Source organism: Engystomops pustulosus, chromosome 5, assembly GCF_040894005.1.
Source record: "Engystomops pustulosus chromosome 5, aEngPut4.maternal, whole genome shotgun sequence".
Classification (NCBI taxonomy): Eukaryota; Metazoa; Chordata; class Amphibia; order Anura; family Leptodactylidae; genus Engystomops; species Engystomops pustulosus.
The window spans coordinates 139,223,632-139,238,713 of NC_092415.1; the positions used below are offsets into that span (position 1 = coordinate 139,223,632).

Here is a 15,082-nt window from a genome sequence, read left to right on the forward strand (position 1 = left end):
ACTACAGCCTTCCAGCACTGGTCAACATCTGCAAAGAGTTTGTATGTTCTCTCTGTGTCTGTGTGGGTTTCCTCCGGGTCCTCCGGTTTCCTCCCATACTCCAAAAAATTACTGGTAGGTTGATTAGACTGTGAGGCCCATTGGGGACAGGGACCGATATTTTACGAAAGCAGACACTTGCCCCATTTTCAAAATTGCATCAAAGAGTTTATAGACATAGGCGCCTTCATGCAATTTTGATTCAAACTAAAACATTTTATAAAAAATACTTAAAATTTTACTTTGATGGCAAAAAATTTGTTACAGAACAGAAAATATTTACATTCACATCTCCTAAACATAATAGATGGACATTTGTAGAGTTCACAAATGTGCCCTATTCATATGTTCACATAAATAAATCCACATAATATCACTAAAACTGTAATAACTAGATATCTACTTTTCAGCTAGAAATTTTAAGGTCACAACCTGCAAAATATAGCAATAAAACAGAATAAAACCGTAAATATGCCATAAAACCTTTATAATTTTGAAAGCAGACAATCAAGCGATGCATTTGGCAATTAACATTCAAAATTTCCTATATGTACAAATCCAGATACTTATATAAAGAAAATATACTTTCCTAAACCAGTAAGCTGTGAGGAGAGCATACATACCCCACACCAATATATTCACAAAAATATGCAGCAAATGGAACTGCAGAAAATTCACAAATCTATCATTGTATACTCCCTTACACAATGGTCACCCAAATACATAACTATATACAGTATCCATAAACGGAGCTAATGAGATAATAAAAGTCATGTTTAGATGTGCACCATTGTATTAGCCGCACAATAATGGAACCCTCCGCGCTTCATAAGAATGAGAGTGAGAACATCATTACATAGTGTAAATAATGGAGGATGGTGTGAAATAAAAACTTTATTCAGGAACGTGTGTGTGTTTTCGGTGTTACATATAACTTTATGGGCATATTCTGGTTGCGGTGTAGTCACATTAGGATAGAATGTTCATCGCATCAGTCAATTTTCCCAACAACAAAAAACTATCACAAAATAAAAGGGAATAAGAGAGAAAGTGTGTTCTTAGATAGTTCTGCATAGAGAAGGGTTAAAAACATAAATATTGGTTGATATTATTCCTTTTTTAAAAATGTAGTAATATATAAAGTGAATATTTCCATTATCTGTGAAGTGCAGCAGCTCCTGTGTGCAGCAAATTCTCCCTGCAGTTGCCAGCTCAGAATCTTGAATGGGGTACACAATTTAGGGGGCTGTATCTCTGGCTCTGTGACACATAGAACCTCACTTCTTTCTTCCTATGAAATAAGAGAGTCTCATCTTTTTTAGGAATCTAAATTGTGTTTCTAAGTGTTAGGAAAATGGAGATATTAACTGTTGAACTGCCGTTGGGAGTGATTTTTATATATAAAAATGGCACCTGATATTCTCACTTTAAACCTGAATATCTCTGGATCCATAGCACCTAGAAACAAAATTCAAGATTCATTTGAAAGGAGAGATTCTCCCCTTTCAGGGGGCCCTGGGCAATTGCCCCCTTTGCCTACCCATAGCGCCGGCCCTGACCATGGAATATATCCTTCACACACAGTAACTTATTATACTACAATATATGGAATTTGACGTTCTAAAGATTTATTTTTTAAGCTTACAGGGCGGCATTGTTAGTACAGTCCCTAGTAAAATTGTTTTGCAAAATTAACATGTACAACTAATGGATTTCCTGTTGTAAGTTAGAGAGATCTAAACACACAACGTGTAAATGAGAATAAGTCCAATAAACTGGATAAACAACACTTCCATTCTTAATAAAAGTAAATGAGGGCTTGTTTAGATTCCCTGCTGATGCTGGGGACACAAGACACAATTCATGAGCCATACATGACTTGCAATAAAAGAAAAAATGTGTTCTTCTAAATGAAGTCTCCACCAGAGCACATCCCACAGGCACAGTCATCCACATGTTTAAAGGATTAACTGAGCTGTGGAAGGCTTGCTTTTCACTCAACTCTGGAACATCTTTAGATGAATGTAACACTATGACTATTGTAAACCTTTGTAGTAATTACAAGTTAGGTCAGGCACTCCCTTCCAAGCAGATGAAGGAAAGAGGGTGACAACTAATAGAAAAACATTTGAGACTGGTCTTACTGATGACATGTAGAGTAATGAGGGAAATAAAATCTCAAAAATGGCAAAACCAAAGTGATTCTATTGGTTGTAGTTTAACAGATCAGATAAAATATTTTTCTTACTGCGCTCAGAATAGGAGAATAGGCTCTTGTGGCTATGCAACTAACCCTCAACGGCTTGAGAGCTGTGCAATAGTATCCTAGCCACTAAACAGTGTATGGAGCTTTAGATAAAGTTATGCTAGCTCACCATAACTTGTTTCATTTTCTCCAAACACGCGCAGTGGGAAACATCCGAAATCTGGATGGTTTGTGCAACAAAGGAAGAAGATTTTCCACTCCAGCATGATGTTAAGAAGACCTTAATACATCTTTATTTGAATCCATAGATTATGGTACATATTAAAATTATTCCATGTCCATGAAATACACAATTTTGAGGCCGGAAAATAATCAACCCTTTTCGAGCATTACGCTCCTAGATTATTAAAATCAATGTTAAAAACAATGTCATAACAATATAAAAGTTGTTAATAACAATATAATGAACCATAAGGTCACTTTAACTACCTAATTGTACATAGGATCAGGTAATGAGTAAATCCAATCCAATACAGCTTGTAAAATTATATGGCCACTTTCCCTACAGATCCCAAACTGTGAATTGTGTTTCATGCTAAGTGAATGACACTATGATAATCTCTTGCATAAAAGCAACCCTTATCACCATATAAACATAGCAGCAAGCACATTTTCCTTCCTCTTTTTTTACAGCAAGAAAATCAGATACCCCTGCTCTGTATATTGTATATCAAGCACTTTCCACTGCTTTGCTTAGATAATTCTAACGTAAAGTAACGGCACTGGCGTTGCCACAGGACACGTTTGAGGCAGCTTTGTATATACTGTAAGTATAATGTATACACTGGACTTAAAAACAGACTTTCCAGAGAGGAAACTGGTTATGAGGATTGACCAGGAAGGAAGCATTTTTAGAAACAAAGATAATATTGTACATGTAAAGCAACAGCAACATCGTACCAAAAAAGGAAAAGGTGCAATGTATATGTCAGATTCTACAGCTGGACTATATTAACCCCCTAGTTAGTAGACAAATGAAAGTCATAAGTTCTGTCAAAGAGAACTAGTATATTTTGTTCATATGTAAACCATACATATGAACAAGTATGGGCTTTTCCATATCGACATTTATCATCCAGATTGGCTTTTACTTGCCGTGATGATAATCTGTAAAAAAAAATGACACTAGGACTGCATTCATTAATATATATATATATATATATATATATATATATATATATATATATGGTCAGCCACAAATGCTACAGTGTCAAAAAAAGGACACATCTTTTTAGTGCACCAAAAAGACTCTTATTAAAACAATAGGACTATAAGTTGGGCCTTTTCAACAAATGACGACTTTTAATAAGAATTGACTTCTGTTATCTCAGACACCAGTGACCCATCACTTTTACAGAGGAACTGCGTTTCTTCTTCAAAACAGATGTGTAAATCTGATTTGTCTACAGCTGTTGTAAACCCAGCTTGTGTATAACAGATGTAGTTAACCTCCTCTGTTATACTGTACGGCAGGTATTGCCATTCTAGAAGGGGTTTTAATCAGTAGGGAAAAGGGAACAGAGATCCTGAAACTCAGGTACTTACTTTAACTCTTCTGTATTATGCACCGTTATTAAACAAGTGCCTCAGACTACATATCAATCTGCTAGCTTCAAAACTATAAAAAAATAATTAAAAAATTATATAAATAAATATATTAACTATATATGGCATGTACTGTATATATTCTATCCTGGGATTAAGAAGTGTGCACGAACGAGTTGAGATTTTAGTACATTTGTTGTTTTTTTTATAAATTAAGTTCTGCTTATGTCTAGTATATTCTGAGTGTGCAATACCTGTTTTAGCTTGGATCTGAGACTATATTAAATTCATTAATGTAGAACATAACTTGTATCTTCTGTGATTTTTACTGTAATTTTCCTATGTACAGCAACTACAGTAACAAGTTACTAGCAAATAACATGTCAATGTAAGGGCTATGCTGTGACTAGACCCAACACAGGTTCTTATGATAAGATGAGTAAAGGGAAAAAGTAAGTACATATAACTCTTGGATTAAGTCCATTCTCAACAATACAAATTAATGAGAAAATAAAGTTTTTTGTCTCCTGTCAGTCTCATGTGGACATCCCTGCTCTGTAGTATTTTACATAATTGTACAAAAACATCCTGAACTATGTGAGATGGTATTCTTTTACATTTTAAATGTTATGTGGTCTGTTCTCATTACAAGGGGCCAAAAAGGTGTTAACCAGACTTCAAGGAAAAGCACACCAAATCCTGGGAGGATAGGAATGGTTGTCAGTGACCTAAAGAAGGGGTTACATATGGATGACATCTTGCTCTTCATGTGATCAGGGTTACTTAAAAGGTTAACTCCATCTGGACAAGTTGACCTTTTTACTGAAATCATTATTTACTTTACATACATGAACAGGCTTGGAGAGCAAAGGAATGTGAGAACCAAGGACTGTCTAATAAAGGGGAGGACTGGAAGTGATTTTTGTGGTTAGACTGATATATTTTGACTTTTCATTGCTGGGATTGCTTTGGTAAATGAAGTTATTAAAACAACACCTATCTGTATGCAATATACATGCATCGACATTCGGAACATTCGTTTTCTGACATCCTCATGTCAAAGCTTGAAGGGAAACATCACTCCCAACTCTTTGTATCCTGTGATAGATTCCACTCGGCTGATTCTGGCGTAGCTGGAATTTTCGCTCTAATGCCCACCATTTAGTATTCAGTGTCATAATTCTCAGATCATTATCGTCAGATGGGTGGAGCAAGGCTTCCAGCCTTACCTTAGAACCGCCTGTTTGACAGTAGAGCCGTATCAGTATTCCGTGCACTGAGACTATATAAATTAGGCTCCCTACTGTCTGAAGGATGCTCATAGACATCTGACAGTAGAAATTCTGAGAAAATGATATTACAGTAATTACTCTTCAAGAGAGAAGATACTGTATGAGTGAAACATTACCAACTAAATGATGCATAACTTTAGGATTGGTCAATGTAGTGAACGTGAAACTACCACCAGCAGTAACATAGGGTAATATACATATATATACAGTATATACACTGTATAATAACATATTTAGTAGATACATTTATGTTTCTCAATTTCTATATAATAAAATAACGATCAATGTTATTTGGCATTAAGAAGGCATCTATGTGAAGCTATCTGCAGCCCCAGTTGTGACCAGCTCCTGAGGCAGGACATTCCACACAGTTCTTATGGTAAAGGAGCCTCATGTTTGACATGAAGTCAAAACACTCCTGATAGTCTAGGACAGTGATGGCTAACCTATGGCACTGGTGCCAGAGGTGGCACTCAGAGCCCTTTCTGTGGGCACTCAGGCCATCACCAGAGATGAGTCCAGGTATCTTCCTGCAGTCCCAGACAGCCCAGGACTTGCTGTGCACAGAGCTATTTTAAAGTGACAGCTCTACCTGGGACTATTTTCTGCTTTATTGGTGTCCTCAGGGTGCTGGTATCAATGAAAACTGTGACAGAGAAGCGAGTATAAATCACAAATTAAATTTCTGTGCTGGCACTTTGCGATCAGTAAGCGGGTCTTTGTTGTAGTTTGGGCACTCGGTCTCTAAAAGGTTAGCCATCACTGGTCTAGGATAATTAAAGCTGTACATCCCTTTTGATCTAATGTACCATAGTGAAAGGGATTATGGAGTTTATAACTGACTGGCTGGCATATTGCAATGCAAACTATGATATACCAGTGGGGATAAATGAGAATAGAAGGGGATCTCTTGCTCCATTTGGATTCCCTAGAAGTTTGAATAGGCTCTATGCCACTCTTGTTCTAGTGTTGAGTTTTTGTAAAGTTTTTTTGTAGGGACTTTTATTTTTATCTCTGAGGAATACTATTGGTAAATAATGGCCATCCACCTTTTTCCAAACACAAATGAAAAGAAGGCAATTTATCATAACTTTGCAAAAGAAGTAGAGCAGATGCCTAAACTTTGTTAAAATATGTCAACACAGCACCAAATAATAAACAATATTGTATTTATAATGATACCTAAAAAACACCAAAAAAAGGAGGAAAAATATATATAATCCCTGCACAAAAAATACATTGCTGAAAATAACAGCGCAGAGCAATATAAAAGTCATACCATATTGCACCATTTTTGGACTGGATCAGAAAAGCAGGGAAGGGTAGGCATTGGAGGAATGCCATTTAGACCAGCAGTTATGGTTAAAAGTGGGTAAAGGTAAAGAACTCATTCTTGTGCGTTGTTCCATAATAGTATGATGCTGTACTTTTTGGATGAATAGGAGGTTGAAATCTTCTGGATATATTTTTCTGACTAGCATAAACAGTACAATGTGGTGTAGAGGGGTAGATTTTAGAGAGCCTATTGGGAGTCAGATCTGTTACAAATTTATTTTCTTCAATTTCCATAATCATTTAAAGATAACGCATAATTAGCATTATGTTTTATACACCTTTTACATAAGATCACAGCTTGATTCAAAATTGCAAAACATGAAGGCTGGACCACATTTTAAAATATGGGGAAAGTGCAACTTTTTACTGTCTGGCAGTGATGACTGCAAACTTGAGGGTGATTGCTATTATATTTCTTTGGCACTTAACTTCTAATAATGGGGTCCTTAACGAGCGCCATATGGCTATATACATCCTATCTGTGCATGTCCCATGCAGATACTACGTATATACAGTGATGACAGTGTCCTACTTTAAATTATCATATCTCCTGAACCATGGAACCTAGAAACACAATTCCATATATCCGCTTTTGTTTTACAATATAGAAAACATATGATATTAAACCGAAACAGTCAGCAGAAATGTAATTTTTAGCTGGTGACATAGCCAATGCTATGCTGATTTTAAAAATGCCTTTGTCTGCATTCTGAATCATTTCAGTAGTTTATAATAGTTTATTTACACTACCTGGCTCCCTGCCAACAGTGTTTGTTGAGTCCCAGGGTGTGGGCTAGTTGCAGCTTGTGTGTGCCTGTGTGTCCTCATGCATTCTTCCTCTACTCCACACCGTCCCTCTCCCTGCTCTATGCACATGACAGGAAGTGGGGAGAAAATCTACCCCATGTATGCATCTGATCACATGATTTCATGTGATCACATACATACATGTGGTATATTTTACAAATGTTAGTGGGTAAAGGACCTTAAAGGACATCACTCTGGCTTCATGACATGAAGTGCTGAAAGGGGCATGGGAAGGAGTATAAATCAGTGGTGATGGGAGGACATGCCCTCTCTGACTTGCTGAGGATCTAAATGCATGCCAGGTAAGATAAAGTTAATTTTATAGGAATGTGAGGGAAACAATTTTTAGCTAAAAGAAGGGTGGTATTTAGTTAACAGGGCTCTATGGACACCTGTCACTAGCTGAATTTGTAAAATGTGGTGAAAGGTTCCCTTTAAAGAAGAAGCAGAACAGAACTGCAAAGCTTGACTTGAACATTCAGACACTAATAACCCATGGTCTCAAAAGGGTTAGACACTGTTCATCCACTAAGAATAATATTCCTCCAGATCCTTATGTATTATTTTGCTATATAGCAGTGCTGGTGTGCCGAAAGACATATGTACTCAAATATAGAGGTCTCTGGAATTTTTAGCAGCATTTCATAAAGTTTATTTACTATTTATGTTTAGCCTCCTTTATAATAAACAAAGGAGTGAAGGAAACAAAACAAGGCTTTCTTATTGACCCATCTTGTACAATCACACGGCAGATGGAAGATTAGTATGTATGTCTGCTGGGACCTTAAGCAGTGTTTAAAACAAGACATCCTGTTTTCAATAAAACAATGAGGAAATTATTCTATAGTTAATAGCAGCCTTTTACCACATGTTCTGAATAAGCATATTGTAGTCTACTATATTTCCATTATTTTGCATTAAACTGTTGTTACATCTATGCCAACATCAACCTTTGTCCATAAAGTACGGCTGAGGATGTGCTAGTTGTATCATTATTCGGTCATTGCTTCTCTAAACATTGGTTTACGCTTGCTAGCTACCTTGATATGCCCCAGTTCACAGTTTTGATTGACAGTTTTCCTCTTTAATTGTCTTCTGGGCTGGAATCATGATTCTGTTATAAGCTCTTCCTGGTCGGTATTCTGCGCCTGCTATAGACCCAGTTTGCTGTAAGCTCCTGGTATCCTGTATTTCTGTATTATGGTATCTGGACCTTTTGTGTGTTCAGACTATACTTCTGCCTTGCAAATTTGTACTGCTTTTGCCTTGTTGGTAGTGAACTGGCTCTGGAGACCAGTCTTCCATGTCTGTATTGTTTTCTCTTCGTCTTTGTGTTTTTCACTTTGGAGCAGGAAGAGAATGTCAACTAGTTATCCCTAAGGAAGTAGCTGGAAAAACTGGTAAGGGGGTTTACTCACAGGGCTCACTCTCCCTTTCTGTGACAACAGTCTAATGCCAGAGCTTGCATTACAACTGTACCTATTCCTGAAATTAACTTATAAAATAATGTTTTGTTATTTATTTGTTATCTAACAGCAGTCAATGACTATGTCTGGGTTGGGTTATTATGACCCTCAGTATCTTCCAGGGGATCTGTCAGGATTTACAGATCTTGTCTTCTATCCCTCATATTGTTCTTATACAATGTAGAATACTGGACTTCATATGACAGGTTTGCTTTTTATTTTCTAATTTAATAAATGGCTGAAGATTTCCACATTGTTGTAATTCTTTATAAGAATGACAGATATGAACACACTGCTCCTTAGGTTTGGGTCATTTGGGGATTAAATCTGTTATACAATAAAAATGTGCCCAGAAGGAATCATTTGCCAGGTGGAAAAATAACAGTTATTGCATATTTCTTAATATCACCACAGAAAAAAGAAGCAATCTTAAGTATGACCATATTTTAGAACTCCTATAGCCGATAAAAATCTAATATTTGAAGACCAAGCCATGTACTTATGTATCCATATCTGTATTGATAATAATCTGATAAACATATGTATACATAGGGGAGCCTCAAAGATAATGAGCACTAATGAAAAATCTGTACCAGCTCCCTCCAATATAAAGTATCATTAACAGATATGATCTACTCATATACAAAAATGATGCATTGTGGGATCCCTCATAAATCTAATATTAGCACTTTTACAGACCATCTAAAGCATTGGAGATATTTTTAAACAGTGATCTAATGTTAGCACTGTTATTCTATTGTTATAAAAAAGTTCTGTGTGTGAGCCAAATATTTTTTCAAAAATTTTTTCTATGGTATACTTGTCAAGTAACACAAGCAACCATTTTTGTAATTGTAACACAACACAATGTAAAAGATGTCAAAATTATTGTGCTAAATATCCAAATGGCAGCCGCCACTTGCATGCACTAACTAGAAGGTCAAAATACTTTTGTTACCAGTTATATTTAATCAAATACTTAGGCTCTTGTCACCCTAGTGTCATGGCCTCCATTCATAATATAGCCATGACAGCTGTGGTGCATCTATTTTTGTAAAGATCCGAATAAATTTCAAAGGACCACAGCAATAGGTTCTATTAGGTTTCTTTTCCAGTGTTCTGGAATTTTTTTACAGCAATAAAGGGGGAATAAGCAATAACATTTGTGTGAACAGATCATAACCTTCTTTATGCATCTCATTTTTTCCATCGACACTTGTCAGGATTAACCCCTGACATTTAACTTTGATGGAAGCCTCTAATGTATTCCACTATATAGGCAAACATTTGTCATTGACTGATTTAAATGCACATTTACCAACCCAAGGCTTTGAAACCGGACTAAGATTATTAGCCAAACCTGTTTCCTGCAAAAAGTAAAGACTATGGTTTGTCTAATACTTAAACCATAAGCATGAGCGTTCATACACATATGGTAGTTTTACAGTTGTCTGCACATTGTCTACAATGGGGCATACTAGGTGCTATGAGCCGAATAACATGCATTTCTCACTTGTTGTCTTATTCTATACATTATCACATTTTTACTGTTTCTATTTCTAGGAATTGTAGATCCATATAGTAGGCCTATATAATAAGGTCATTTACAGAAGCTCTAGCTTGTCCAGTTTGGCTTTTCTGGGGTACAAATCTTGAGGAGGAAGATAATATGAACATCTATAGACATAATATATACATTACAGAACCATAGATTCTGTAAATGTTCTCTCATTACATCATCTATGCTATGAAAAGAGAGCTGAACTAGGATGTCTGCTTTAAAGATGCTTTTTTTACTCAGTTTTCAACTTCAATGACCTGTTATTACCATCGAAGAAAACCAGTTCAGCTTAAGTCCTTATTTGTCTGTATTTTGCAATGACCCATATTATTCCCATTTGGTAACAAAGAGCGCATTCATTCTATTTCCTGAAGAAAATGAGGACGTGATTGTTTTTTTATCATGTGAAATGTAGGTAACTGAAGATTTGGCCATGCTGCACAAAACACATGGCCTCAGGCACAGTTATACTGTGGTGCTTCTGACCCCTGTGACACTCAGCAGTGGGCGCTTTACTGTGTAGTATCATGCTCCTAACCTTAATATGCCATGATTTTTTTCACTTATCAAGTTCAGATGAGGAAGGAAATGTTTTAGAAAGTCTTTAAAATGAAAGCTACCATCAAAATCAAGCATGATTAACCAGTGACACTTACTCATAGATCTGTGACTGTGGTAATTTTGTTATATTTGTTATCCATGGCTTCCTTCTTTCTAAAAATCAACTTTTATAATTATGCTAATGAACCTGAAGTGCCATGGGGGGTGTTACCAGAGTCCCTCCATGCTGCAGCTTCACAGGCCATTTCACTGTGCAGGAGCACTTCTCCTCTCCATTGTGTGAGAGTCCAGCAAGCAGATGGAGGGAGGAGTGCTGAGGGAGAGGGGGAGCTCCTGCACAGTATGCAAAAGCCTGTGAAGCTACAGCATCGAGGCGCTCTAGTACCACCTTCCAGTGTCCTTCTGGCTCATTAGCATAATTGTACAGAAAGTGCTAAGGGGAGGGGGTGTTAGACAGAGACCTGCTGCTGCACAGTGTAACATTAACCTGTGAATCCAGACCACAGAGGGCTTCTTTAACACGCCCATAGCCCTTAACATATTTTTTACGTTGATATTAGAAGGAAGTGGCCTTGGAAAAGATCACCACAGTCATGGTAAGTGCCCCTGGTTTATTATACGTTCTTGGTTTGGATGGTAGATTTCCTTTAATGCACATGTAGCATTCTTTTTTTTTTTTTTTTTTTTGAATCAGATATTTTTATTGAACATTTTTTAGTAAATACAAAAAAACACCACCCCCAACAAGTGCAACTTGGAGGGGAGTATGTACATATTTTTACAATAGGCTCTGGCCTTGTACAATAATACAAACTCAAATTGTGCTTTTTGAATCGTTACCAAATATTAACATTTGTATCCACTATTTCTTACAGAATCTGTATTTTTAATCATTTATGCTTATTATTAGTAACATACTCCCTTCCTCCCTTCCCAACTCCCTCCACCCACCCCTGCGAGCCAGCTCTTCAAGACCCATCCGGTCTCATATATTAATTCACCTGTTAAAGAAGACCTAAACCTATCTCTACTTATTTTACCAGTGATAATTGATACTCTAAGCTTGTTCTTAGCCTTATTAAGGAGCTTGATGGTAAACCCGGTGTATCTAGCCACTTACCCCAAATCTTTTCGAATTTAGAGACCCCATTCCTCTTCACATATGTGCTGTATTCCAATAGTATTACTGCATTTAATCGGTCTATAAACTCTTTCTTATCCGGTGGCCTAGGCCTAATCCAATGAGCAGCTATGACTTTTCTAGCTTGGTATAGGGATCTTTGTATTGCAATATTATTAGGTTCTGTCAGGTTGTCTATCTTCAAAACTCCCAATAGACATGCTAGTGGACTTTCTTCAATAGTTACAGAAAAGACTTTCCTCGTCAATTCTAATATAGATTTCCAAAAGGACTCCAATTCCCTACATCCCCACATCATGTGGAGTATATCTGCTTCTTCAGTTCCACATCTCGGGCATTCTGAATTAGGCCTAACTCCTATCCGAAATAGTAGTTGAGGTGACCTATATGTTCGATGTAAAAGAAATAAATGAGACATCCTACGCGCTTCACTGGGCGAAAGGGTTGGCACCAATTCCAAAGCCTCAGTCCACTGTTCCTCTTCAATTGGGCCCACCTCTCTATTCCAGTGTTCTCGACATTTTAATGGAATATCTTTAATAGAGTCATTTAATAGCACTGTATAGGAATACGAGATCAGGCCCTTAGTAGAACCTGACCTCAATATTCCATTCAATGCCCCACTTGAGCCCACCTCTATTTGTTCTGTCCTGGACTGTACCTCAAAAGCATGTCTAATTTGCAAATACTGATAGAACCACGCATGTGGCAGTTGGAATTCAGCTTGAATATCCTCAAATGTTTTAAAGTTTCCTTCTGAATAGACATGTTTCAGCGTCTTAACCCCTTTCGCTTCCCATGGGGAAAAACCCTCCAATCTAAATATTTCCGGCAAAGCTGGGTTTCGCCATAGTGGGGTGTCCGTAGTATATTTAGGGATACCTATTATATAGCATTCTTTTTACTTATGTGTAAAGGAGGGTGTGTATAGTCTTACCAGAACACTGCCATCAGCCTTTGATTGTCTTGCCAGTGTAACTCCCATCCATTCCTCATCCCTGTCCTCTTTACATGTCTTTCCACAATAAATCCCTCGACTGTTTCCTGAAAAGAGGAGGTCAGAGAAATGAATTCACACTGTGGAAGGTACAGCATGGTACAGATTTACTAAAGGAAAATATTCTTCAAAGGTGACCTTTATGTTGAGGATTCAGTTGTAAAAATCACTTCTAATCTTTCATGTAATTTTTAACAATGTGAAATTCACAAATGGAACATGTTGGATTTCATACTATTGCCTGAGTGACTAGGCTATGATTTTACATGGTTCCTAATGAATATAAACATTGTTTAGATATACAGGGGATTTCCAGGAGTCACTCCTAAGGATAAACCATCTATAGTTCATCACAGGAACTGACTATTGAGTGATGATACCACGCTGGATCATAAAAGGAGCATACTCTGAAATGTATTAATTTTCATAAGGTACTGGTGGTCATGTATTAGGTTAATTTCTGCTTACAAGTTCTCTTTTACTCATATTTGACCTTAAAGATAACTTATTGCTAGCAGTAATAATAATATTATCCAGCATTTTATTTGTTTCTAATGCACCATCCTTTTAGGTCTCAGTATTGATGCATCGTCTTAAAAAATCAACTTTTAAAATCCCTCTGTTAATTTGTAACATAAAGTCATAGAAGCAGGGGGCTCATTCATGAAGTCAAGCTCTCCCTGCCTCTAATCATTGTCCCCATTGTAAAATCCTTACCTGATATGCCCAAATTACAAGAAAAGGCAGCAGGTTACTAATCACACAGCACATGTGTGAAACTTTCCAGGGACAGGAGAGTAACGTAGTGGTAATGAGGGGCATTTATTACATAAGGTGCAGCTCCCCGACTTTGTCATTTTATGCTCCAAGTGAAAAAAAGGGATTAAATGATGATTTTTGAAACAATGCAGCATCGTTGAGACCTAAGAGAATTATGGATTGGAAACTGCTTAAATGATGGCTACGGGTGTGGTTAAACATGCTTATTGCTGGAGACAGGTTCCTTTTAATTCAAATAACACAAATCTTAATTTAAACAGATTTGCCACAGAGCAATAGTCAACAATAACCTTAAAGAGAACCTGTCAGTAGAAATTGACCTAATACACCATAAACAGTATGTTGTCAATCATCTTAACAACTTCCAGATCATGTCTTTTTTTGAAGTGAGATGTAAATTGATTCTATAAAGTCACCGTGGCCTAGAGTTAAATAGAGAAACCAAGCTCTGCCTGTCTCAGAATGCCCCCTCCGCTGTGATTGACATCATTGACTCAAACTTTTGGAGAGCCAGGTACGATGCAGGAGGTTAAAGGAAACCTACCATTTCAAATGGTAGGTGTAAGCTGTAAGTACCGAGCACTAGCTCAGGGTGAGCTGGTGCCGGTACTTACTTTCGTTAGTGTTATTAACCGCTGTATCGCGGTTTTAACACTTTTTAAAGTTTATAGCAGAAGCTGCTTCGGCGCTGCGTGCGCACATATAGCGGTTAATAACACTAAGAAAGTAACTACCGGCACCAGCTCACCCTGAGCTGGTGCTCGGTACTTACAGTATACATCTACCATTTGAAATGGTAGGTTTCCTTTAAGAACAGCAATGGGAGCTTGATTTCAGTTATAATCTCTCCATCTCCATGACTTCATACAATCAATTTAAATCTCACTTCAAAGTTGTTTTTCTGGATGATGCCACCACACTCGGCCATAAAAAAGAAAAAGGTGTAAATATACTTAAAGGGATATTCCAGGAATCAGCATAATTCATATACAAATGAGTCAGTAAAATATAAGCTTATATGTAATTAGTTAAAATTTTGCTCCCATTAGCAGAAAAATGCTGATGACATACAGTGTAATGAAGAATTAAAATGCTACTGGCCCTTCAATCAGTCCGTTGATTTCCTCCGCGCGGTCCGTAGCAGAGCAGGACAGAAAATAGCCGCTGGTCATATGATCACATCACATGGCCTGCACCTGCCTGGGCAGGGCATGTGATCACCACTACGTTTGGCTGTAGTCGGATGGTTGCAGCGCATCCAGTATAACCAGCATTTTGGTGATGTCAGTTAC

At 37.2% G+C, this 15,082-nt stretch overlaps 1 protein-coding gene across 2 annotated transcripts in view; it reads right to left on the reverse strand.

Annotated features, from left to right (window-relative positions):
- ITGA9 (integrin subunit alpha 9) overlaps nt 1-15,082 on the reverse strand; it is a 262,270-nt gene that overhangs the window by 203,938 nt on the left and 43,250 nt on the right. For both annotated transcript variants that reach the window (XM_072153171.1, XM_072153172.1), the window contains one exon: nt 12,951-13,057. In XM_072153171.1, coding sequence (XP_072009272.1) covers nt 12,951-13,057 — 107 coding nt within the window. The remainder of the gene's footprint in view (nt 1-12,950; nt 13,058-15,082) is intronic.